Source organism: Amblyraja radiata, chromosome 6 (genome assembly GCF_010909765.2).
Source record: "Amblyraja radiata isolate CabotCenter1 chromosome 6, sAmbRad1.1.pri, whole genome shotgun sequence".
NCBI classification, from domain to species: domain Eukaryota; kingdom Metazoa; phylum Chordata; class Chondrichthyes; order Rajiformes; family Rajidae; genus Amblyraja; species Amblyraja radiata.
Genome location: NC_045961.1, coordinates 25,923,040 through 25,946,974, shown reverse-complemented (window position 1 = coordinate 25,946,974; position 23,935 = coordinate 25,923,040). Strand labels below are relative to the sequence as shown.

The window sequence follows — 23,935 nt, the reverse complement described above, 5'->3', positions numbered from 1 at the left end:
TTCATGTCCATCTTTGTTGTAAACCGGCATCTGCAGTTCCTCCATGTACATACTGTGTTTGCATAGCTATTTTGCGACTGCATGTAAGCATTGCATTATTTTGTTTTAGGACATGTGACAATAAAATACTCTAGACTCTTGATGCGTGGAAGGAGACGGGATAACAAACAAGTCACATGTTAAGGACACAAGGGACTGCAGTTTTGTCACTTTCCCAGTTCTGACAGCGTTTTTTCGACCTGAAACCTAGTTTGTCTTTCTGCAGAATCTGCAAAACATATCCAGCATTTTCTTTTATTGCAGACTTCCTGCAACTGCGGTTTGTTGTCACCACCTTCTCGCTAACAAACATCCATTTTACATTTCCCTTTAGACTTGTCCACCATGCCCCTGTCCCACTTAGAAAACCTGAACAGAAACCTCTGGAGACTTTGCGCCGCACCAAGGTTTCTGTGCGGTTCCCAGAGGTTGCAGGTAGGGAAACCTCCGGGAACCGCACGGAAACCTTGGGTGGGGCGCAAAGTCTCCAGAGGTTTCCGTTCAGGTTTCCTAAGTGGGACAGGGGCATTAATGTCTAATTTTCACACCTTACACTCCATTATCTCTGTGTCTCCCTCTCCCCTGACTCAGTCTGAAGAAGGGTCTCGACCCAAAACGTCACCCATTCCTTCTCTCTGGCCGTCCCGCTGAATTACTCCAGCTTTTTTAGTCTTATCTTCCGTGTAACCCAGCATCTGCAGTCCCTTCCTAATAATAATAACAATATATTTTATTGTCATTGCACATAAGCGCAACGAGATTTACGCAAGCCATATGTTAGGAAGGACACAAGAGGCTGCAATTTGTCACTTTCCAAGATCTGAGGAAGGTTTTTCGACCTGAAACCCAGTTTGCAAACTGTAGGGGTTTTCAGTTTTGATTGCAGTTCCTGTGCTGCGGGAGAGTCTGCCTGCCCGGGTGTGGAGGGGAGGGGAGGGGAAGGCGGCGCCTGCTCGATGCTGGGCGCTGATGATCCACACGGTGTAGCAAAAGCAGCGGCGGAAAGTCCCCAGCAACGCCCAATCCGCGAGCGCTCCGACCAATGGCAAAGCAGCGACCGTCTGTTTGTCCCCTGGTTTGGGTCACTGCGCAGCCGCAATACAGCGCCGCCGACAGGGCGCGGGGCAGCTTTTGCTGAGCGAGCACCAACCGGGGGTTGCCGACAGCGGGGTGGGCTAGCAGGCGGGGGAGGGGCCGAGCGGTCGGCGCGTTGCCCGGGGGTGGGGAGGGGGGCTAGCAGGCGGGGGTGGGTCCGTGCAGTCGGCACGTTGCAGAGGGGGCGGTGCCGGTCGGTGGGCTAGCAGGAGAGGGGAGGGGCCGAGCGGGCGTCTCGTTGCCCCGGTGGTGGGGGGTGGGGTAGGCAACCGAACTCCCCGGGAAGGGAGCTGAGCCGAGCCGAGCGCACAGCAGTTCCCGAGCACGGACTGAAGGCTTGGGCTGCTGGCGAAGAAAGGAGGAGCAACCGAGAAGCAGCAGCAGCAGCAACAGGGGAGAGGCCAGCAGCGTCGTGTTTCTCCCGGAAATCGCTGTGGTTTCACGTCGTTTCCCTGAAACGGGTAAGTGACTTTCATGATAAATTGTCAGTGGAAAGAGCGGTCTGGTGAAGAAATTACAGAGCAGTCAGACCTATGCTGATTAATTCACCTTATTAGTCCATCCTGTGAGGGTAACTCCTCCTTGTGGTTAGGTGGCCGCCCTTTGCAGGATGTCTGACGTGTTACCGTAAGTTTTAATGCTTTTGAGTCAGGGGTGGGGAAACTTAGTAAGGAACCGCAGATGGTATTTTAAATAGAAGATAGACACAAAATACTGGCGTAACTCAACGGAACAGGCAGCATCTCTGGAGAGAAGGAATGTGTGACGTTTAGTATCTTGACATCGTGTGCACATTGACTTCCTCTCAACATTTTTTAACTGCCAGTATTGCGAAACGAAACTAAGTCACAAAAAAGTTAAACTGGGCAGTGAAAGGAAGCCAACTGTAACTGTTCAGGTAAGATTTAATATCTAGTTTTCTTAAATTATTTCAGGATTCTGGGTGTTGCAGGCAAGCTTGGCATAAATTCCCAATGCCTACTTCCCTTGAGGAGATTGGCTGTCTTGATTGAAAATTTCTAAAGAATGGGTTTGTATCGAATATCTGAAGAAGGGTCTCGACCCAAAACGTCATCCATTCCATCTCGCCAGAGATGATGTCTGTCCCGCTGAGTTACTCCAGTTTTTTGTGTCTATCTTTGGCTTTGCATACAGCAGGTTGTATATGAGTAACTTAATTGAATTTTTTTGAGGAGGCAACAAGGATGATTGATTAGGGTGCGAGGGAGGGGGAGATAGGGGGAGTGGGCTTTATCAAATTCCTTACTAAATAAAATCCATGTAAGCTTCAGAACTAGCTTACCAAAAGAAGGACAATTTTCTAGATGAAAGTCTGTGATAACTGGAGTTACGTTGGGATATATGCTGGAATCTCTGCTATTGGTTAGTAAATTTGCAGATGACGCTGATGCAAAGGTCGCGGACTGTGGGGAAGGCTGTCTAAGTGTTCAGCGGGATATAGCTCAGTGGCAGAAATGTGTGGAATAATGTCAATAATGGAGTTTAATCTGAGAGTGTGAAGTGTTGAACTTTGGGAGGTTAAATGTAAGAAGAAAATATACACCATTGATGTACAGAGCTGTCTTGGGATTCAAGTCCGTAACTCCCTGAAACTGGCAACACAAGTACATAGAGTGCTAAAAAAAGCATATGGTATGTTTGCTTTCATAGGGCATTGAATATAAGTCAGGAAGACATAATGCAGCTTTATGGTACATTGGTTAGGCTATATTTGGAGTAGTAGATGCGGTTGTCACCTCCCCATTACAAGAAGGATGTTGAGGCTTTGTAAAGGGTGCAAAGAAGATCTACCAGAATGATGCCTCGATAAGTGGGTATTAGTTACAGGGAGCAGTTGGACAGCCTTGGATTGTTTTCTCTGGTGCACCAGAGATTGAGGGGTGCCCTGATAGAAGTACAGAAAATTATGAGAGGCATTGATAGGACAGTCAGAATCTTTTTCCCAGGATGAAATAATCAAAGGACAAATTTAAGGTGAGAGTGGCAACATTTAAAGATGTGCCAAGCAAGTTCTGGAAAAAGGTGGATAGGTTACGCATCTTCTGTCTGAGAGCTAATCCAAGAGCAATTTGCCCTTAGCAGTAAGACAATATTTGACTAAGTGCAACACCGATGAAAAATGGGCATTAAGGGGAGACAACAATCCAATGATCAGAGTCCATTCTCACATAAAGGAGGTTTACGGTCATTGGAAGTAAATCAACTAGGATATCTTTGCTACAGCTTTTCGAGGCTATTTCCTTCGTTGATCTGTCTTCAACTTAATTTTTGGCATTTCTTTCATCATAAGCAACCGTCCCCAAATCTACCCTTAAGATTTTTGAATAATAACACTCAATTCCTGGCAAATTCCCCACCATCAACAGTCTGGGCATTTCCATTGACAAAATTCTCAACCAGAATAGCCATGCAATTACTGGTACCATAAGATTTGGACAGTGTTTGGCTATCTTATAGCAGTGACTCATCTCCTGACCTCAAACTTTTCAGTAGGAGTGTGATTACATATTTCCCACATGGGTTGTTGTTGTTCGTCCTTCGTAGTCGAAGAAGACCATGACTTCAGTGTTTTTGGTTGTGGGTCCGGAAGTGACTGGTGAGACTGATCCGGGCCCGGAAGGCTCGCCCGCATATGCGACACAGTTGGGTGCTACAGTAGAAGTTGAAGTGGCTCGAGCCTTACGTGCAGCGCGTTTTCCGAGCTTCTGCAGTACACTTCTTCTCAGCTTCACGCGCTCCTGTGGTGATCTTGCTTCACCCAGTTGGGCGGTACGGGTCCTGAAGTCATGACTTGTGCTTGACTTGGATTAAAGTGAGGGAGAGTTGCATAAATCGTCAGCCTCACTCTCTCATCCCGGCCTATCTTGTTTAAAGTGGGGAGACTGGTGCACAGGCTGCCACCCCATGGTCCTTGACAGTTCTGGGTCTGTATCCGGTGGCATGGAGTTCGAGACGACCGGAGGCCCTTTTCTGCTGCAGCCTTCATCCGCCTTCCCAGCCGTTATGACACTCCACTAAGGTCACCCATCGTCCTCCGCCTGTTCCACCATTGAGGTCTTGGTTGGATTGCTCTTTGTCAGAGACCTCCCCCTTGACCTTACCACCATGGGTGGCATAGCTCCAGATGGCAACGCTCTCAGGATCTCAGGTCCACACAAGCTTCTCCACCACGACAAGGAGACAATCCACATGGATTAGTACACCAACAATAGCTCCGGAAGTATAACACCAACCAGGATAAAGTACCCAATCCACATTCCTAAATGTTCAGGATGTGTAGGAAGGAACTGCAGATGCTGATTTACACCGAAGATAGACACAAAATGCTGGAGTAACTTAGCGGGGACAAGCAGCATCTCTGGAGAGAAGGAATGGGTGACCTTAAATGTTAATTACCGGTGTATCATCCAGAAAGTGCACTGGAGTTACTTGGCTATTCCTGTCAGCATTTGCCAAACTTGTGATTTCTCCCGTGAAGAAGAGCAAGCATGGAAAGTTCCATGAAAACATCACCACGTGTTCTAAGAGGCATTTCATTTGATTTGAAATATTGCTTTTCTTATTGTCCCTGGTATGACTCCTTAAACGTGCCCAAGATCATTGTAGGAATATCTGCAATAGAATAACTGCATTTAGAACGTGGTGCCCATCTCTTCTGGAAAATTGCGGATGGGCAATAAACACTTGTCAGTGTCTAAATGCGGGAAATAAAATGTATAATTTTGAAAATAATTTCTCCTTCAAATATTTTTAAATTTTGTATCTTAACCACCCAGTTGGTACTAAGAGTTTCCAGGTCCAATGACATTTACAAGTGTAACTCAAGTTATCATTTGGCTTAATAATTGCAGGATTTCAAGAATATGTTATTGGGAAGTTCAGAAGAACAAAGGAGTGACTGAATTGGGACTATAATTACTAAAGTTCAATATAGCAAGTGGTGTGGGAGCATTGGAAGGTGATTGCGTAGAAGCTGATTATTTTTTTTGTTAAAGCATTTTAGGGGACAAAAGGAGTCCCTTCAATTTGCATTCCCCTAAAAGAGGACTAATTGTAAGGATTGAACCTTGGACGGCAATACAGACAAGAAGGCAACACTAGTAGTTAGTAACACAAATAGATGAAGTTATGTTGCAGCATTTTTGAAATTTGGTTAGGTAGCATTTGGAGTATTGCATGCAGTTTTGGTTGCCCCGTTACAGGAAGGATGTTGAGGCTTTAGGGTGGGTGCAGAGACTTAACAGGATGTTGCCTAATAGTAGAAGTATAAAATTATGAGACATAGGGGAGGTAGTCAGAACCTTTTTACCAGGGTGGAAATATCAAAGATTAAGGCATTACTTTTAAGAGGGCAAAATTTAAAGGAGATGTGTGGAAATTGGTGCTAAAGGTGGTGGGTATCTGGAACACATCGCCATGGGTGGTGGTGGGTATCTAAAAAGGCTTTTAGATAGCACATAGATATGCAGGGGGATGGAGCGATATGGATCATGCACAGGTAGATGAGATTACTTTATCTTGGCCTCCTGTTCAGCACAGACGTCGTGAGGCTTAAGGCCTGTTCCTAAGCTCTACTTTTCTGTTCTAAGTTAGATCCAGAGGGTCTCAATCATATCTTATTTCTTTGAATCATTAACTTGTTAGCATGTTATGTTTGCCATGTACCAATCACTGTTAATACTCAAATGGAAGAGATTTTATTTTTGAATAATTCTTTCAAAATTTACCATGTGGGGGCAGAGGGGACTTTCAAAGCTAGTAGAAGTTACAGATCATGGCCGTTCAGTAGGATGGGCATAAATATGCACAAAGCCAACGACATCTTTGTGGTAAAGAGTTCCAAAGACACTTAGTCCTCTGGGAAAAGAAATGATTCCTTTCAGTTGTGCCCCCTTACTGGAGTCACAAAAATAGGCCCATGGGCACAGTCCTCTATGCCAACCAAGTTGCCCATCTGAGCTAGTCCCATTTGCTAGAAGTAGCCATATTCTCAGAACTTTTGCATTCATGTGTCTGCCTAAATGTCTTTTAAATATTATAAGTTGTATCTACTCCTGTTACTCTCAATGGCAGCACTTTTCATGTGCCCACCACGCTCTGTATGACAAAGTTGCCCCTCGAGTTCCCTTTTACTCTTTCCTCTCTCACCATGAACTTGTCTTCTCGTTTTAGGCTCCCCTACATAGCCTAGGAAAAAGACAGTGATCGTTTTCTTATCTATGCCCCTCATGATTTTATATACGTCAATAGAATCACTCCTCAGCCTCCTATGTTCCAGAGGAAAAGGTCCCAGCCTATTCAATCTCTCATAACTTAAGCCTTCCAATACAAGCCACATCCTTGTGAATTTTTCGTGTATCCATTTCCATTTTAGTGACATCCTTCCCATTGCTAGGCGACCTGAACTGCAGACAATACTCCAAGCGTGGACTCGTGGGCAATGTTACTCAATGCCCTAACTGATGAAGGCAAGCATGCCAGATACCCTCAATACCATGTCTACCTGGGTTGCCACTTTCTGGGAACTATGTACTTGTACCTCTAGGTCTATTTGTTCGACAACACTCCAGGGGCACTGCCATTTACTGTGCAAGTCTTCTCATGGTTTAACTTCTCAAAATGCAACACTTTGCTTAATTTGTTCTCAATTGATCTGGATCCTGTTGTGATCTTTGTTAACCTTATATACTGCCCACTATACCACCATTGTTGTTGTCATCTTCAGACTTACTAATCATGCTAATACATTCTGAACCAAATAAATTATATAGATGGCAGACAACAATGGACCAGGCATAGATCCCTGTGGCACACCATTGGTCACAGGCATCTAATCTGAAAATAACTCTCCAATATCATCCTCTGATTCCTACCACCTAATTATCTAATTTTGTATCCATTTGGTTAGCTCACCCTGGGTCTCGTGTTCTACCATTCCAGGCAAGCCTATAATTTAGGACCTTGTCAAAGGTCTTATTAATATCCTTGTAGATGATGTCTATGGCCCTCCCCATGTCAATCCTCTTGGTCATCTCATATTAAAAAAAAATAATAATAATCAAATTGGTGAGGCATAATTTCCCACGCACAAACCCATGCTGATTGTTTCTAATCAATCGTTACCTTTCTAAATATAGGGTAGAACCTGTCTCTCAGAATCCCCTCCAGTACCTTTCCCACCAGTCAAGTTCAGTTCACCAGCCTATAGTTTCCAGGGTTGCCCTCACAGCATTAACCACTTTCATGCAGTTTTTCCCAGAGCAGGCACTGTCTGAAACATTTGGTTGAAAGTGTTTGTTGTTCAAGCACATGGGTTGAAATTGTTAATGGAGTTTATTGTTTCTTCATACAAGGGCTTTCCAGTAATTAAGGGCCAATTTGATTGAAGTATTCAAGGTAGTAAAAGGAACTGAAAGGGTAGTTTGATTGGGGAGTCTGGATCTAAAGGATATAATCTGAAAGCTCGAGCCAGTCCTTTAAAGACTGAATTAAATGAAAACTGCAGTGGTAGAAATTTGGATTTTTCCACAAATGGCAATTAAAACTGTTAATTAAAATAAATACTTATCAATGAAAGATTTAAAGGGATATGGGCATGTGCAGACAGGTGGATGTTTGGAATTGGATCACAGATCAACTGTGATCCTAGTGAATGGGCCCCGAGAGATTACATGTGTTCATTCCTGTCCACCTAGTCTTAAATTGTGTATCACATAGAAACATAGAAAATAGGTGCAGGAGTAGGCCATTCGGCCCTTCGAGCCTGCACCGCCATTCAGTATGATCATGGCTGATCATCCAACTCAGTATCCTGTACCTGCCTTCTCTCCATACCCCCAGATCCCTTTAACCACAAGGGCCACATCTAACTCCCTCTTAAATATAGCCAATGAACTGGCCTCAAATACCTTCTGTGGCAGGGAATTCCAGAGATTCACTATTCTCATCTCGGTCCTAAAAGATTTCCCCCTTATACTTAAACTGTGACCCTTGTTCTGAACTTCCCCAACATCGGGAACAATCTTCCTGCATCTAGCCTGTCCAACCCCTTAAGAATTTTGTAAGTTTCTATAAGATCCCCCCTCAAATCACATTCATATATTGACCAGTTTACGAATCATTAAGTGATCTTGAACATTGTGATAAGTCATCATAGGTGCTGTTTGACGCTAACATTATTGAGAAAATTTGGCAGAGCTTTAAACTGTATTATGAAGATCACATACTTTAAATTGAACCCATTCTGTGTGCTAAATATCACTTAAAAGTAGTGTGAAGCCTCGTCAAAGAGATTGCAGTGATTACCAAAGCAAAGTTCTTTAATATACCAGAGATCTGCTCTGACATTTAGACTTTTAAGAAGTTCATGTACTGAAAGCCGTCAAACTAATGCACGTTAACCAGCTTACCACTTAAAAATTGCGGTATATTTTGAAATTGATTTGCTAACCTTCTTTAGGGACGATGTTAGGTAATGTCCCGCCGATTGTGTTACGGTGTTTTAAAAGAAAATTGAAGTAATCAGTGTGTGAAACTGAAAAGTTTAAAAACTTTTCAGATTTTTGCTTTCGCTAAAGCACAATGATCATTCCATTGCAAAATTTTACTCGCATTGCAGTCACTAAATTATCTTTATTGAAATTTGATTTCTGTGATAAATGATTTGAAGAGCTATCTTATACCAGGGATCAGTTTGAGATGCAGTGTGAATGAGGGTCTGGAGGTGGAAGCAGTGTTGGTAGCATAAAGTGCCTGTCCCACTTGCCGATTTTTTTTCGGCGACTGCTGGCGTCATATCGGGGTCGCCAAAAGATTTTGAACATTTCAAATTCCAGCGGCGACAAAAAAAATGTTGTGACACTTGAAAAAACACAGCGTGTCAATACGCTGTCACGCCGCATCACACGCAAATTTTGTGGTGACCTGATACGTTAGTCAATTATGCCAGCAGTCGCCGAAAAAATTGCCAAATGGGACACAGGCCCTTAAATTGCCTATGTCGTGAAGTTCTTTGATTGTATGCAGCCAAATGTTTAACAATTTATGCTTCTGTGTTTCTACTACTGTCCCCAAAGTGGTTAAGAAGCTTGACAAATAATAAGAAATTTGACAATGTTAGAGGATCGTTTATCATTAACTTTATTAAACTGCAATGTGCTTTAATATCAACAATGTTGATAAAAGTAAACAAAGATTAAAATATGATGGCTGCAAGGTACGGTGTTGTAGCTAAGAAACATTTTGCTAAATACTTTTTTTTCTTCCTCAGGTTTCTTTCGACGACTGACAATCTCCAGTTATTTTTGTAATGCTAATATTTCCAGTAAAGAAGATACACCTTTTCTTAAGTTGAAGCTTTAACTTCAAGATGGAAACTTAAATATCAACGGGCATATACCTTTTTTGGAAGGAGCTTTGTTTCTGTTCAGTTATAATTTTTTTGGAAGGCTTCTTTTTAAGTGAAGCCGTGTCAATTTTCTGCTCAATTTTTGTAATTTTATTCTTTGTAAGTTTCTTTATATAGAATACCGCTGAGTTACATTCCCTGTATAAGTCCTTCACTTTCTTCCTTTCCTTGCACCAATTTTTTACCTATAGTCTCGTGCCTACTACTACTACTACTTCCTGCCCACCATAACAATCTCCGCTGGACTCAAAATTACCTGGGTGTGCTTCAATCTTAAAATTTGATCCTAGGTTCATTCGTTTTAGCTTTGAAAACCAGTAACAAAGCTCCTCCCGAAGAAAGGTATGCCCCCATTCTTCAAAACAATTTTCATGAATATACTTCAAAATCCAAGTTTTGGCCACTTTAGAATAGGTGGAGATCAAGAACTGCAGTATGACCTGTCTTCAGAACTTTATCGTATTTCAACGTTTGCTAAATTCCCGGCAAGTGTTTTGATATCAGAAAGGAATCTTGCACGTGCTGGATTCTATTACACCAATACAGGTGACAAAGTATGCTGCTTCTCTTGTGGGGTTATGGTTGAAGACTGGCAACTGGGAGATAATGCTGTTGAAAGGCACAAAAGGAGTAACCCAGACTGCAGTTTTATTAATAGCCTACGTTTGGGCATTGACTGCCCTTCAAGTCGCTCTCGATTTCCTCTGTCAAGTGGTTCTTTTACACACACTTCTTTTTATGAAAATGGAGCACCTTCTAACTTGCACTGCAGTAATCTTCCTGATCCAGTGGCCACCAGAAGCGTGGAAGATATTTCTCATCAATTGAGATACCCTCAATACATTGTAGCTATGTGTAGTGAAGAAACAAGACTTCAAACTTTTCAGAATTGGCCATCATATTCTTCTTTAATGCCAGCAGAGCTAGCGAAAGCTGGGTTTCATTATACTGGGGAAGATGATAAAGTTGTATGCTTTGTCTGTGGTGGAAGATTAAGTAACTGGGAACCTGGAGATCGTGCAACAATTGAACATAGGAGGCATTTCCCTTCTTGCCCGTTTATTTTGGGGAATGAGGTGGGTAATGTTCCCATGAATAATTCAGAATCACAAAGATCAAATCAACATGCAGTTCTGCATCCAAGACATCCCGAAATGCTGTCTTATGATACTCGTCTACAGACATTTTCAAGTTGGCCAGTTAGGAATTTTATTCAACCTGAACAGCTATCTAGAGCTGGTTTCTACTATGTCGGTACGTGCGTTTTATTGCTATTTCACTCAATGACACTAAAGTGGGTATGTGGTGTTGTAGATAGTGAAGATGATTGTCATAAATTGCAGCAGGATCTTGATTGATTGGGCAGGTGGGCTAAGGGTATGTTGGCAGAATTCAATACAGAGAAGTGCAAGGTATTGCATGTTGGGCAGCTTAACAAAGACTGGATCTGCACAGAGAATGGCAGGGCTTTGGAGGTGAACAAGATCAGAATAGATCGGGTAAATGCACAGTCTTTTGCCAAGGAGAATCGAGAAGACGAGGACTTGGGTTTAAGTTGATGGGAGAAAGATTTAATAAGAACCTGAGGGGCAACTTTTTTTCACACATCATGATGGGTGTTTGGAACTAGCTGCTGGAGGAGGGAGTTGAGGCAGGTGCCATCATAAGGTTTAAGAGACATTTGGACAGCTACATAGATAGGATGGTTTAGAGGGTTATGGGATAAGAGTGGGCAAATGGGACTATTGTAGATAGGACATGTTGGTCGGCGTGGGTAAGTTGGGCCGAAGGGTCTGTTTCCAGACTCAATGACTCTGGCACTGTTACCTGAAGACATTGAATAAAATTGTAACTCATGTATTCTAATCGGAGGAAGTACTGAAGTTAGTTTATAAATGGAGCCAAAGAAATGGTTGGGCTGCTTTGGGGATGGTGCACCTTAATTGTTATTTTTATGAACATTTATAAACTTATTCTGGAATGCTATTCATTAATGCCACTGTTTAGCCCAATTTTGTGTGATGGGAGTGCAGTGGGAGAAATCAGACTGATCAGTTAGAACAGAAGGTTAATTGCTGCCTTCCTTTATTATGGTCTGCTCTACCGTCTTTTTAAAGAATAAAATTGTCCAGCTTGAGTACTGAGGTATTTAATACGTGTCTTAAATACGCATCATTGACTCCTCTTCGATTGGCTGTAACAATTGATTGCTGGCTCCGTCTACTATTTCCCCAGACCAGCAACAGTGAGGTGGGTAATGTTCCCATGAATAATTCAGAATCACAAAGATCAAATCGAGCATCGAGATTTTATTGTACCTTGCATGATTACAGTTGAGTCATAGTGTCATAGTCACAGAGCTTTACAACATTAACAGGCACTTTGGCCTCAACTTGTCCATGCTGACCAAGTTGGCATACTGGGCTGGTTGCATTTGGCCCATATCCTTCCAAACCATTCCTTATCCGTACATCTGTCCAGTGTCTTTTGAAAGTAGTAATTGTGTCTGTTTCCTTTGCTTCCCCCGGCAGCTCATTTCAGATATGGGCTACACTGATTGGAATAGGTTGACCCTAATATTCTTCATAAATCGATGTTCAAATCGCTTTTGAACACAATACTTCAAGTGTGTTCTCACCAGTGACTTGTACAGCTGTATCCAAATGTCCCAACTTCACTATTTGATAGCCTGCCCAATGAAGGCAAGCATGCCAAACACCTTCTTCACCACCCAGTCTATTTGAACCACCACTTTCATGTTGTGACAATATGCTCATTTTGTATCTAGTTTTCACGCTGAAGAACAGATGTTGGTCATCCTGTAATACATCAAAATAAATGTTAGATAAAATAAACTTCACTCATTTCCATTTCTAAACTGCCTCCATCTTAGTATTTTGTTCCTTTTTAACATTTTCCTGAAAAGGATGAAAAATTGGTATTTAGAAGGAACCTAACTCAATGAGTGATATTTTGGATTACCAGCAAATTAAGTTGAGAATAATTGATTTTTGTTTTTTTAATTCAGGTCAAAATGATGATGTGAAATGCTTTTATTGTGATGGGGGCCTGAGGAGCTGGGAGGCTGGAGATGACCCATGGGTGGAACATGCAAAATGGTTCCCAAGGTAAATTTTCAAATAAGCAAATAACACGTTGAAATGTTTGCAATTTTCTGAATAAGATGAGAAAGCGGTCTGCTATCATACATGGTATCGACATATCAAAATGTATCCCCATACCAGCCTGACCTACCGACAGATATAAAGAACTCGATCTGAGACCTGGTGGTTTATCCATGTCACTGATTGTTGGAATCTTAGACATGCAATTTACATGTAGTGATCTTGGGTGGGCTATCTTTATCTGGATCAGGTCATGAGTTGTATCATTATAGCATGGCTTGACCCAGCCTGAGGTCTAAATCCAACATGTGGTCAGGTTCTGGTCAGGTAGCCAGACTATGATATTTTTTATACTTCACAATTCTGTTATAAATACTTAATAATTGATTTGAGCCAAACTATATGTGTGAATGAGACTGATTTATGATCTTTAGTGAATCCTTTAGTTCTTAGATTTTTAGTAACTTCCAAAGAATAGGATTGCATTCGCTCCTCTTAACATCTACTCATGGTTTTAACTTATCTGTATATTATCACTTCAGATGTGAATATCTTCTCCAGGAGAAGGGACAAACATTTGTAAATCAGATTCAGGCAAGGTTTCCAAATCTACTTGATTTCCAGGTAACATATCGCTTCAATTAATTTTAAAAGGTGTATTCAGTGTCTACATCTGTACTTTAAACAATATATTCCAAAAAAATAACGTATCACTATTTCCTTTTAAAGCTGCATTCCAGTTCTGATGATATCTTGGAGGAAACTCAAACATCAGGTAACTATAAAACATTTCCAAAACTGTTTGAAGAAGTAAAATATTTTCTATGCTATTATTTACTCCAGATTGCTAATCCCCGTTCTTTGCTAACCTTCAAACCTACTATTATATACACTCCTATAACTATACAGTTCGAAAATGGGTCCTTCGGCCCAACTCATCTATTCGAACCAAGCTTCTCAACGGAGCAATTGCACGTGCCTGCACCTGGCCCATATCCCTCCAAACCTTTCCTTTCCCTGAACCCATCCAAATGTATTTTAAATGTTGTAATTGTGCCACCTCCTCTGACAGCTTGTTCCTTATATGCACCATCCATTATATGAAAAGGTTGCCTTTCAGGTTTCTTAAAAATGTCCCCCCTCTCCTTTATGCCCTCAAGTTTTAGAATCCTCTACCCTGGAGGAAAGACTGGCTATTTGTCTTATCTATGACTTTCATGATTTTATATAGCTCTATGGTCACCCTTCAGCCTCCTATGCTGTTGGGAAGAAAGATGCAGCTTATCCAACCTCTCCTCATAACTTAAATCCTTCGGATCCATTAACATCCTTGTGAATCCTTTTTGCGCTCTTTCCAGTTTAATGACATCCTTCCTGTAACAGGGCGATGAGAGGTGGTCAACAGTTTAATATGAGCGGGGTGGGGAGAGAATGTGAAGTCTACATAGACCGGATGAATCTGGGAAGAATGGTACAGAAATTAAAAATCCAGGTTTGACATCAGGGCAGAGGGAAACATTTAAGGATCTTTCACCTGATGGATTAGTGATCGTTAGTGAAAATGTTTGAACTGCAGATGCTGGAAAACCGAAGGTAGACAAAAATGCTGGAGAAACTCAGCGGGTGAGGCAGCATCTATGGAGCAAAGGAAATAGGCAACATTTCGGGTACTGCTGTAAACGCTGAGTTTCTCCAGCATTTTTGTCTATGTTTAAACTTCTAGTACTTTGCAAAGGAGTGCTGTCATTGGTTAATTCAATTTATTATTTATTTTTTATTGTTTTGCATAGGTTTGGTGTGATTTGCTTCTGTTTTGTTTAGTAGTATGGATATTTGCATTTTACTAGGAAACTTGCAATGCGCATATTCTATGTTTAAGCAGATTGAAGAGATATTGTGTATGCTTGCCTTCATTGTCATTCAAGTAGTGATTAGCTGACTAATCGTTCTGTTAAGGGCCTGTTCCACTTGGCCGTCATTTGCGCGTAATTTACGCGACATCATTTATCCGTCATGACGCGCGCGTTGTGACATGCACGTGATGCACGCTGGTGCGCATTACGCGCGCATGGTGCGTGGCGACATAGGCAGTGACGCGCGGTCGCACGCGGCTCCCGAGGATTTTGGTATGTACAAAATCTTTGTGCGCCATCTGCGTGACGCGCAAATGACGGCCAAATGGGACAGGCCCTTTAGATTGTCTTTCTGAGCAGAAACATAACAATAACCCCCAAACTAGTAGAATCCTAATTCAATTGTATTTAACTTCTAAGCCAGGAGCATTAAGAAGTTATAAATAATTTTGGTCATAATTTAACCATTGAACATCTTAAGTGTGTCCAGCACTTTTCAGAACGCTATAGTGAAATGATGGACGGCTCTAATTATTAATCTAGAATAATGGCTTTGGAAGCATTTAAATTGTCTAAAACCTTTTCAATGTTTTCAATTTGATTTTAGCTCGTTTTGAGCCTGGGGAAGATCGTTCAGAGGATGCTGTCATGATGAACACACCAGTTGTTAAGGGAGCGATGGAAATGGGTTTTGGTCGAAAACTTGTGAAGCAGACAGTCCAAAGAAAAATAGTCATAAGTGGCGAGAATTATAAATCTGTTATAGAATTAGTGACCGACTTATTGAATGCGGAAGACGATGAAAGGCAAGATGACAAAGAAAGAAAACTGGAAGAGATGACTGAAGGTATACTATTGAATGTTGCTTGCTCTTTTATTGGTGCTATGGTTATAATGACAGAATACCACTCTACCAGAAAGCTGAATCCCTTATATCCAGATGTCAAGCTTATTTCATCATGGTTACAAAACTTGTGTATCATTTGATAAATTGAGCATAGTTAATCTACTAAAGTGTCATGTGCAACACCTTTGAGCAGTTCTGTGGTATGTTCAGCTGATTTTAAGACTTGTTTGTCATAGTGGCCTGCATGGAAAATAGACCTCAGAACTGTATGACCATTCCTCGTCTGGAAATTTTAAAATAAATATATTTCCTGATCACCAGTAAATGCTGCTGTTTTTATCCATAATATCATATGCAAATGAAGGATCAAGTTTACACCACCATCTTGCATTGTGAAGGGAACATTGTTTTGATTCCCTGATCACGTGTTCATCCCCACCTACCACGTCTTAAAGGACTTACCCATGCAACTGTAGGAGATGCGATACCTGTTATGTTCCCTTCTCATCATCCATAGACCCGAACCACTGTTCTTACCTTTTCCATTAACCCATCCCTCCCCCACCCCACCTACCTCATTCCCAGTTCTGACAGAAAAGTTAACTCTCTTACTGCAGATGCTGCCTGGCCTGCTTGATTTTGTAGTAATTTATAGTACAAACCTACTGACTCCCATAGCTATCTTGACTACACTTCCTGCCACCCTGCTTCCTGTAAAGACTCTATCCCTTACTCCCAATTCCTCCCTCTACGCCAAATCTGCTCCCAGGATGAGCCATACCAGGGCATCGGAGATGTCCTCATTCTTTAGGAAACAGCTTCCCCTCTTCCATTATAGATGAGCTTTCACTCGGGTCTCGTCGATATCCCGCAGCTCTGCTCTTTCTCCCCCTCCCCCATTTATAACAAGGACAGAGTCCCCTTGTCCTCACCATCCTGCCCATCAGCCGTCGCATGCAGCATATAATCCTCCAACATTTTCGCCACCTCCAACTGGATCTCACTACTGGCCACACCTTCCCATCTCCACCCCTTTGTGCTTTCCACAGAGACCGTTCCCTCCCTGGTCAACTCGTCCCTTCCCACCCAAACCACCTGCTCCCCAGGTACTTTCTCCTTCACTTTCTCGCTTCACTGAACACCTCCTCCGCTCAGTCCATCTTACCCGACCTGATCTCCCGGTGGCTCAGCACTTCAACCCCCCCCCCCCCCCCCCCCCCCCCCCCAATTCCCAATCTGACCTTTCTGTCCTGGGCCTCCTCCATTGTCAGAGTGAGGCCCAGCGCAAATTGGAAGAACAGCACCTCATATTTTGCTTGAGTAGTTTACACCCCAGCGGTATGAACATTGACTTCTCAAACTTCAGATAGCCCTTACTTTCTCTCTCTCCATCCCCTTCCCAGATCTCCCACTAGTCTTACTGTCTCCGACTACATTCTATCTTTGTCCCGCTCCCTCCCCTGACATCAGTCTGAAGAAGGGTCTCGAACCGAAACGTCGCCCATTCCTTCTCTCCAGAGATGCTGCCTAACCCGCTGAGTTACTCCAGCATTTTGTGTCTACCTTCGATTTAAACCAACATCTGCAGTTCTTTCTTACACATTCTGACTGAATTTTGTTTCCTATTTGTAGATGTATTGCTATTGAAAAAGAACTGTGCTGCTTTGAGTCATAATTTGACAAATGTAATACCGTTGCTTGAAGATCTAGAAATGCGTTCAATTATAAGTAAAATGGAAAGTAATGCGATCAAGCAAAAGCCTTGTGCAAATGAACAAGTCAAAGAGCTAGTTGATGTGATTATTCACAAAGAAAGTGCAGCGGCTGAAGCCTTCAGAGATACACTTTTGAAATACGAACCTGAATTGCATGAAAAGCTGTATGGTAAGTAATTTGGCAAACTTTTATTTTTCCATTTTATGTTAAACCGAAGCGTGTATGTTAAACCAAATCAAGTAAAAGAAGATTCTTGTAAATATTGTAAAATACTTTTGTAGTCGTGGTTTGTTTTATCTGGATATTTCAGATTTCTATTCTAGGTTAATATTTTCTCAGCCAATGAGAAGGAAGAATGGAAAGTAGAGCTAATAGGACTTGATGTTTCAATCCCTGTAATAAGTCGGCACTCTTGCTATTTGCAGTGGGATTGGAGTGGTGAAAGGTAGGGTAGGTATGTCATCGGGGTCATCAGTTGGGCACCCTCCTTCTTTGACGTTTCATGGATAAGCCCACAACATCTCCAGAGGGCTCAACGGTGATACCTGGCGTCCCATTTACACCCCCCCTCAATTCCATACCCTCCTGTCTTCATCTAGCAGCCCAATTGTTATCTCTCCTTTTGATCCAAATCCAATTGCTGCTTTTTTTCTGCAGAATTTGATAATGACTTGATTGCTTGTTTGAGGGAGCGACCCCTCACCCCCATTTTCTTTAATAGCCTGGTCATAGTTGTAGCAACAAATCCCCTGCATCCCACTTCGACAGGGAAAATCTTGGCCTTCCAGCCATTCTGGGCAGCTTCAGTTGCCAGTTCAGAGTACTTGGTCTTTTTCCTCTCATAAGCTTCTTCAACACCATCTTCCCATGGAACTGTCAATTCCACAACGTATGCCAGCTTGGCTGTTGTGGACCACAGGACCATGTCTGGCCGGAGTGTTGTAGCCACAATGTCTGGGGGAAACACAAGCTTTTTTTCTAAGTCCACTTCCATTCTCCAATCCCAAGCAGGCTGCAGAATGTTTGCATCCTTTGATGTTATCTGGTGCTCTGGAGGTTGGCCTGCTGGTACAAATGTTGTGAAGTGGACATTTCCTGCCGATGTTGGTGGGGAAGCATTTGTGATCTTACGTCTCTGTTACAGGATTGAAGCCAGCTGTCTAAGAACTTGTTTATGCCGCCAAGTATAACCCCCTTGGCTGAGGCTCATAGTGCATCCTGTTAAAATGTGCCTTAGTGATGCAGGTGCTTGGCAGAGGGAGCAAGCGGGGTCTTCTCCGAACCACTGCTTCAGATTCTGGGGTGATGGTAGAACATCATAAGTAGTTCTGATGACAAAACTAAGCCAAGATCCCTCCATTTGACAGATGTCACGCCAGCTGAGTTTCCTCTTTTCCAGGCTCTCCCAGTTGGCCCTGTTTCGCCATTGAGACGGCCTTGGTGTGTCGCTCTGCCTCCTCCCGTCTTCTCACCACCTCCACCACGAGCCGTCTCTACTACACTGATGTTGCCTTGTGCCATTGAGGAGCTTTTGTGACGAGCCCGAGCCCAGCTCTCCCGTGTTGGACTGGCCAACCACATCCCGGAAATGAAGAGCAGACTTAGCATTCTGAACCGCTTCAGTTGGGGTCCACTTCCTCCCCGTTGCCACACTGGGGGCCGCTGTTCGAATAACAGTATCTTCAGATTCAGTGAGGGTCATGACCAACCTTGCTTTAGTGCATTTGATCTCTTCCACAAGTCCTGCAATTTGCCACTCCCGTACAATCCAAAAGCACTTAAGCATCGTGGAAGTCCAAGCCACCGTTTCACATGTGTGCTGATCATTCTTTCAAGCTTTTCCACTTTGTTGATGGGGATTTCATACATAGTTAAAGGCCACATGATTCTTGGTAGTATGCCAAATTGGAAGCACCACAGCTTGAGTTTTCCTGGTAGCAAGGTCTTGTTGATGCGAGCTATGTGCATGCAGGTATCCTTTTTCAGTTGTTCAAACTGCTCGGTGTCCTTGAGCTTTGCATCATACCATCGGCCCAAACTCTTCACTGGCATTTCTGAAACAGTTGGAACAGGCATTCCGTCAATATGAAATCTTTGATCCTTGACTTGACCTTTGACAATGGAGATGCTTCTGCACTTGCTGGGTTTAGTCTTCGTCCTTGCCCATGTGATGTTTTGATGACGTTTTTCCAGAAGTCCAGAGGGGACAGTTGTTAGTGTCGTTATATCGTCCATATAGGCTCGTACCGGTGGCAATCGCTGACCACACTGAAGCCGTTTTCCTCCCACAACCCCTTTTGATGCTCTGATAATGAGCTCCATTGCCATAGTGAAGGTCAATGGGGAGATGGTGCACCCGCCATGATGCCTACTTCCAGTGGTTGCCACGCTGTGATAAAGTCTGATGTTGTCAGACAAAATTGCAGATCCTGGAAGTAGTTTTTTTACTAGATTTGTTATTATTGCAGGCACCTGAAAGAATTCAAAAGCAGTCCACAGTAGAGAATGAGGAACTGATCCATCGGCGTTGGCCAAGTCGAGGAACAAGACATGCAGATTCTTTCGTTCTTTCTTAGCAGTCTGGATTTGATGCCATATGATGCTGGTATGTTCAAGGCATCCCAAGAAGCCTGCTATGCCAGCCTTTTGGATTGACGTATCAATGAAATGGTTTTGTTTCAGATACTTTAAGTCTTTTCGCCACCACACTAAAAGATCTTGCCCTCTATGTAAAGAAGGTTTATTTGACGAAACTTCGATGGTGGACAATTTTTTTTCCTTTGGGATCAGCACTCATCCCGCTCTTCGCCAGGCTTTGGGGATGTCTTCCTTTTCCCACGCAACCCTCATGTTCTTCCAGAGGAATTTCAGAATATCTGGGGCATTCTTGTAAACACAATACGGAACACCATTAGGGCCGTTCTTGCCTTCCTCACTACTTTTACCTTATTCAGCTTGGGAGGGCTGATGTCAAATTGATGTTGTGGAGGTGAGATTGGTGGGATGCCAGCGGGGACAAAAGTCGGTTCATCTTTTAACTCATCAATGTGGATGGTTCTGATGTATCCTTCAACCTCCTTTTTTGATGCTTTCAGGGATCCGTTTTTCTCTTTTTTGAAAATGCCTTTCACAAACTTAAAGGGATCTTTGTAGAAGTCTGTTCTTGCTTTTTCCTCCTTTTTGCGTCGTTTCCTTAAATTATCCGCCCTGAGCAGCTTCGAGAACCTCTGTTTTAGGTCCTCTTGAAGGAGATTGATGCCCTCCCTTTCTTCTGCTGTTGCTTTTTTCCACACCTTCCTCAGGCCTCTTTCTTTAACAAGTCATTGGGTTTCCTGGAGACGATGGGACTTGGGGGGAGGAGGCCTATCTTTTCTGCTGAGATGTTCCTTCTCACCAAATTTCTCCTTTCCATAGCTGTAGACTAGATCACTCATCTTCTCCAATTTCTTTTCTGCTGATCCCTTGATTCCACTTAAGATTAAGCTCACATCTCCATTAATGATTTCCCACTCCTTGCTGTTAGACTTTGGCCATTTCACCAATGGCTTATGTCCTTGCATGTTCTCCACTTTACGATGTGCCTGGTTGCGTCTTGGATTGTTGCCTGAAACCTCTGCCACATCCCGTAGGGTGCTGATGCTCTGCAGACTGTGGATTTCTTCCTGCCGCTGAGTTTCATCCGACTGATTTGACCTTCCTCTTGACAGAATCTGGTCAATGCGGGACCCTGGGTTGGGGATTTTCAAGCATTTCTTCCGTCCATGATGAATTTTGAGATCACAAGTTGATGTTACTTTAATCCAGCCACACCTACAGGTCTGAAGAACGTGTCCAGCTGCTCGTTTTTCAAGAGTTTTGCCACTTACCTGATTCAATGTTGTGTCTCGCAGACTCAGGGGGGTATTCTTCTCTTTCAACTTTTTGTAGCCAAGTGAGGGTGGCTCTTGTGCCCTAACAAGGTGACGGAGCCAGCTGTTATGGGTAACTAGCCCATAACAGCCCCGTTGGAGTCTATTTCCTCCTGTCGGCTGTCTCTCCAAGCTGTCACATGGCCTTTCCCTTGTCGTCAGCTGCATTTTCACAGCAGTCACTGGTTTTTCCTCCAGAAGATCAGTAGAGCTAATAGGACTTCGTGTTTCAATCCCTGTAATAAGTCGGCACTCTTGCTATTTGCAATGGGATTGGAGTGGTGAAAGGTAAGGTAGGTACGTCATTAAAACCCCTTCCCTCCTGAATTTTCCCTGCCCATCTGTCCATCTATATTTCAATCAACCATATGCTGATGAGCTTTGTTTTGAGCACAGAATTATTCAGTTCGTGTTCAGAACAAAGCTCATCACTGGTTGATTGTCTGAGATAATTGTACAATGTTTATTTGGGGGAAGCTTTTCAGTACACTCATTTTTGTTTTGTTCAGGTTGGTGGTAGTTTTGCAATATTTCACCACTTTTGCGGTGTATTAGAAATGGATACCCATAAATTACTCCAGTAATTCCCTTTGTTTTAAGTTTGTAAACATTTTTCGAATATTCAAGAGGGCAAGAGAAGAAATGTAGAGGATTTGTACAATAACTACTCAAATGTCCATTTTATTAAATGCCAGCTATACAATACTTCACCCTTGATTGATAATTATTGCTCAAATTCATAACATGTAGTGCAATAATTGTACACCTATAAAATGAATAAAGCACATTTTGTCAAATAGGACCAATATTGACTAATATTGAATCAAGAATTTTTATGATCCATTGGTTGTACTGTTTTGTGATTAACCAAGTCTAATACTTCTTGCAGGGCCTTATGGGCCTGTCTCACTTTGGTGATTTTTTGGGTGACTATAGGCGACTGCCGCAAATTTTTCAACATGTTGAAAGTTTTCTGCGACAATTTTTGCTGTCATAGGTTGACGTAGGTGTTGTCGTAGGTGCTGTCGTAGGTTGTTGCCAGGTGTCGTAAGTGAATTCAATTAAAACTAGTCCCTGGCAGTCGCCTATATAGTCGCCTACGTGGGACAGGCTCCACAGGCCCCAGACAGGTTGCTCCAGCTTCTCTTTCTGAAACTTCTGTCCACTGCCTTTTTACATCTTAAGTTGTGGTTTTTAACTTAGTGAATCACCTTCTTTTTTTTTTCTGTGGCATCAACTAACACCGCTCCTCTCGATACACCTCAATAAAGGTGTACTATCAATGCAAGTATCTTGAATAGAACACTTTTTGGTTGGTATTTACTTGTTGTGATCTGATAGGCTCTAATCTTTTTGTGTTTCAGTTCAACAAAGCTTATCTTATTCTGCATCAGATATGATGGGTGAGTTTTTTACCTTTAGCCACTTCTTCCATCGTTCAACAGAAGTACAAATGCATCAATTAGTATTATGTTTTCAATAGACTGATTTCTGTTTTAATACTTGAAGATTTTAGATTTTAAGCAGTAAACTGAAATGCAATGACATATAGATGGATATTAAGTGAATTCTTAACTATTATTTGTGAGGTTAACATTTGGATAACAAACTATTACCATAAGCCGTCAAGAGATAACAACTTTTATTTTCTTAGGCCTGTCCATGGAAGAGCAATTGCGAAGGCTGCAGGAAGAAAGAACTTGTAAAGTGTGCATGGACAAAGAGGTCTCGGTTGTGTTTATAACTTGTGGTCATTTGGTTGTTTGTACAGACTGTGCACCCTCCCTGAGAAAGTGCCCAATCTGCCGGGATACCATTAAAGGAACAGTTAGAACCTTTCTGTCCTGATATTGTAATTAGTTTAAAGCCAATAAACGTGCTGTTAATACTTATGTACATTTTATTCTTGCAGAGAAATTGAAACGTGACTTTTAGCAATGCTTCAGCTAGATGAAATTCTTAGACCCGAGTATACAAGCGTTAACTCTTCAAGCTGTTTACATGAATCTTATATTAGGGCTTTTCATTAAAAGTGACTATTTATAAGTTGTTTCATTTTTAATGTAGTAAAGAAAATAATGTTTGTTTAAAATACTGATAATTAGATAATTAATCCACAATTATATGTAACAGGTTATATTAACATTAATTACCACTTTATTATGCATTTGCATCATGCTATATGAGTAAATAACTATTACTGCATGCTAACTAATGAGATTGTGAATTTTGGAAATGCTAATTCTCTGAACAAATATTTGATAATGCTACAATGGTATTAAAACAAAATGATGCATGGATATTTAAAACAATATATGGATGTTTGGCAAGGATTAAATGTCATAAATTACAACAGCAGTTTAATGAAAATAAAAATCTATTTTTAGTTTTAGAATCACATTCTAAACCATTGGAATTACATTTCTAATTCAGCAAAGTGCACATAATTAGTTGACTTCAAAATTATTGAAAATTGAATAGTAGTCTAAGTTTTGTATAATTATCCTGACTTGCACAAATATTTTAAGTACTTTGCTCCAGTAAAGTTTTAAAAGAAATGCTTGTTTTAAAATGGGTTAAATATTATTTGTATAGAAATATATATACTGTTGAATTAGATGTGGTGATATTGGAAAAGTGATATTGTACACCAAATAACACCAGTTGGGTTCAACTAACAAAGTCGGGGCCCATCATTTAATTCTGCACATCAGCTTTCTCCTGTTAGAGAAGCTCAAGTCTTCACCCAAAACTTTCAATATACTTTAGCAGTTTTAAATGCATAGATTTTCTATTATTGTTATTTCTGCCACATTTATATTCTGATTTGAAGCAAGAATGAGATAGCTGAGTGATTGAGTTCAGTTGTTCTCGCTTCAGCCAGCATTGATCCTCAGCAGATTGCTAAAGTTTCTGCTGATCAC

The 23,935-nt window shown here is 42.0% G+C and overlaps 1 protein-coding gene across 2 annotated transcripts; it reads left to right on the top strand.

Moving 5' to 3' along the window:
* The first annotated feature begins 1,331 nt into the window (after window positions 1-1,331).
* LOC116974165 (baculoviral IAP repeat-containing protein 3-like) lies at window positions 1,332-23,689 on the top strand. 2 transcript variants are annotated; one of them, XM_033022351.1, is made up of 10 exons: window positions 1,332-1,595; window positions 9,425-9,627; window positions 9,664-10,816; window positions 12,591-12,690; window positions 13,230-13,311; window positions 13,417-13,462; window positions 15,148-15,387; window positions 17,020-17,271; window positions 22,376-22,414; window positions 22,666-23,689. In XM_033022351.1, the coding sequence occupies exons 3-10, from the start codon at window positions 9,907-9,909 to the stop codon at window positions 22,857-22,859; spliced, it is 1,863 nt and encodes a 620-aa protein (XP_032878242.1). In that variant the 5' UTR covers window positions 1,332-1,595; window positions 9,425-9,627; window positions 9,664-9,906; the 3' UTR covers window positions 22,860-23,689. The 2 variants fall into 2 exon arrangements, with proteins under 2 accessions (XP_032878242.1, XP_032878241.1); XM_033022350.1 differs by lacking the exon at window positions 1,332-1,595 and adding an exon at window positions 1,756-2,032 and having other exon boundaries at window positions 9,425-10,816.
* Window positions 23,690-23,935: the final 246 nt, after the last annotated feature.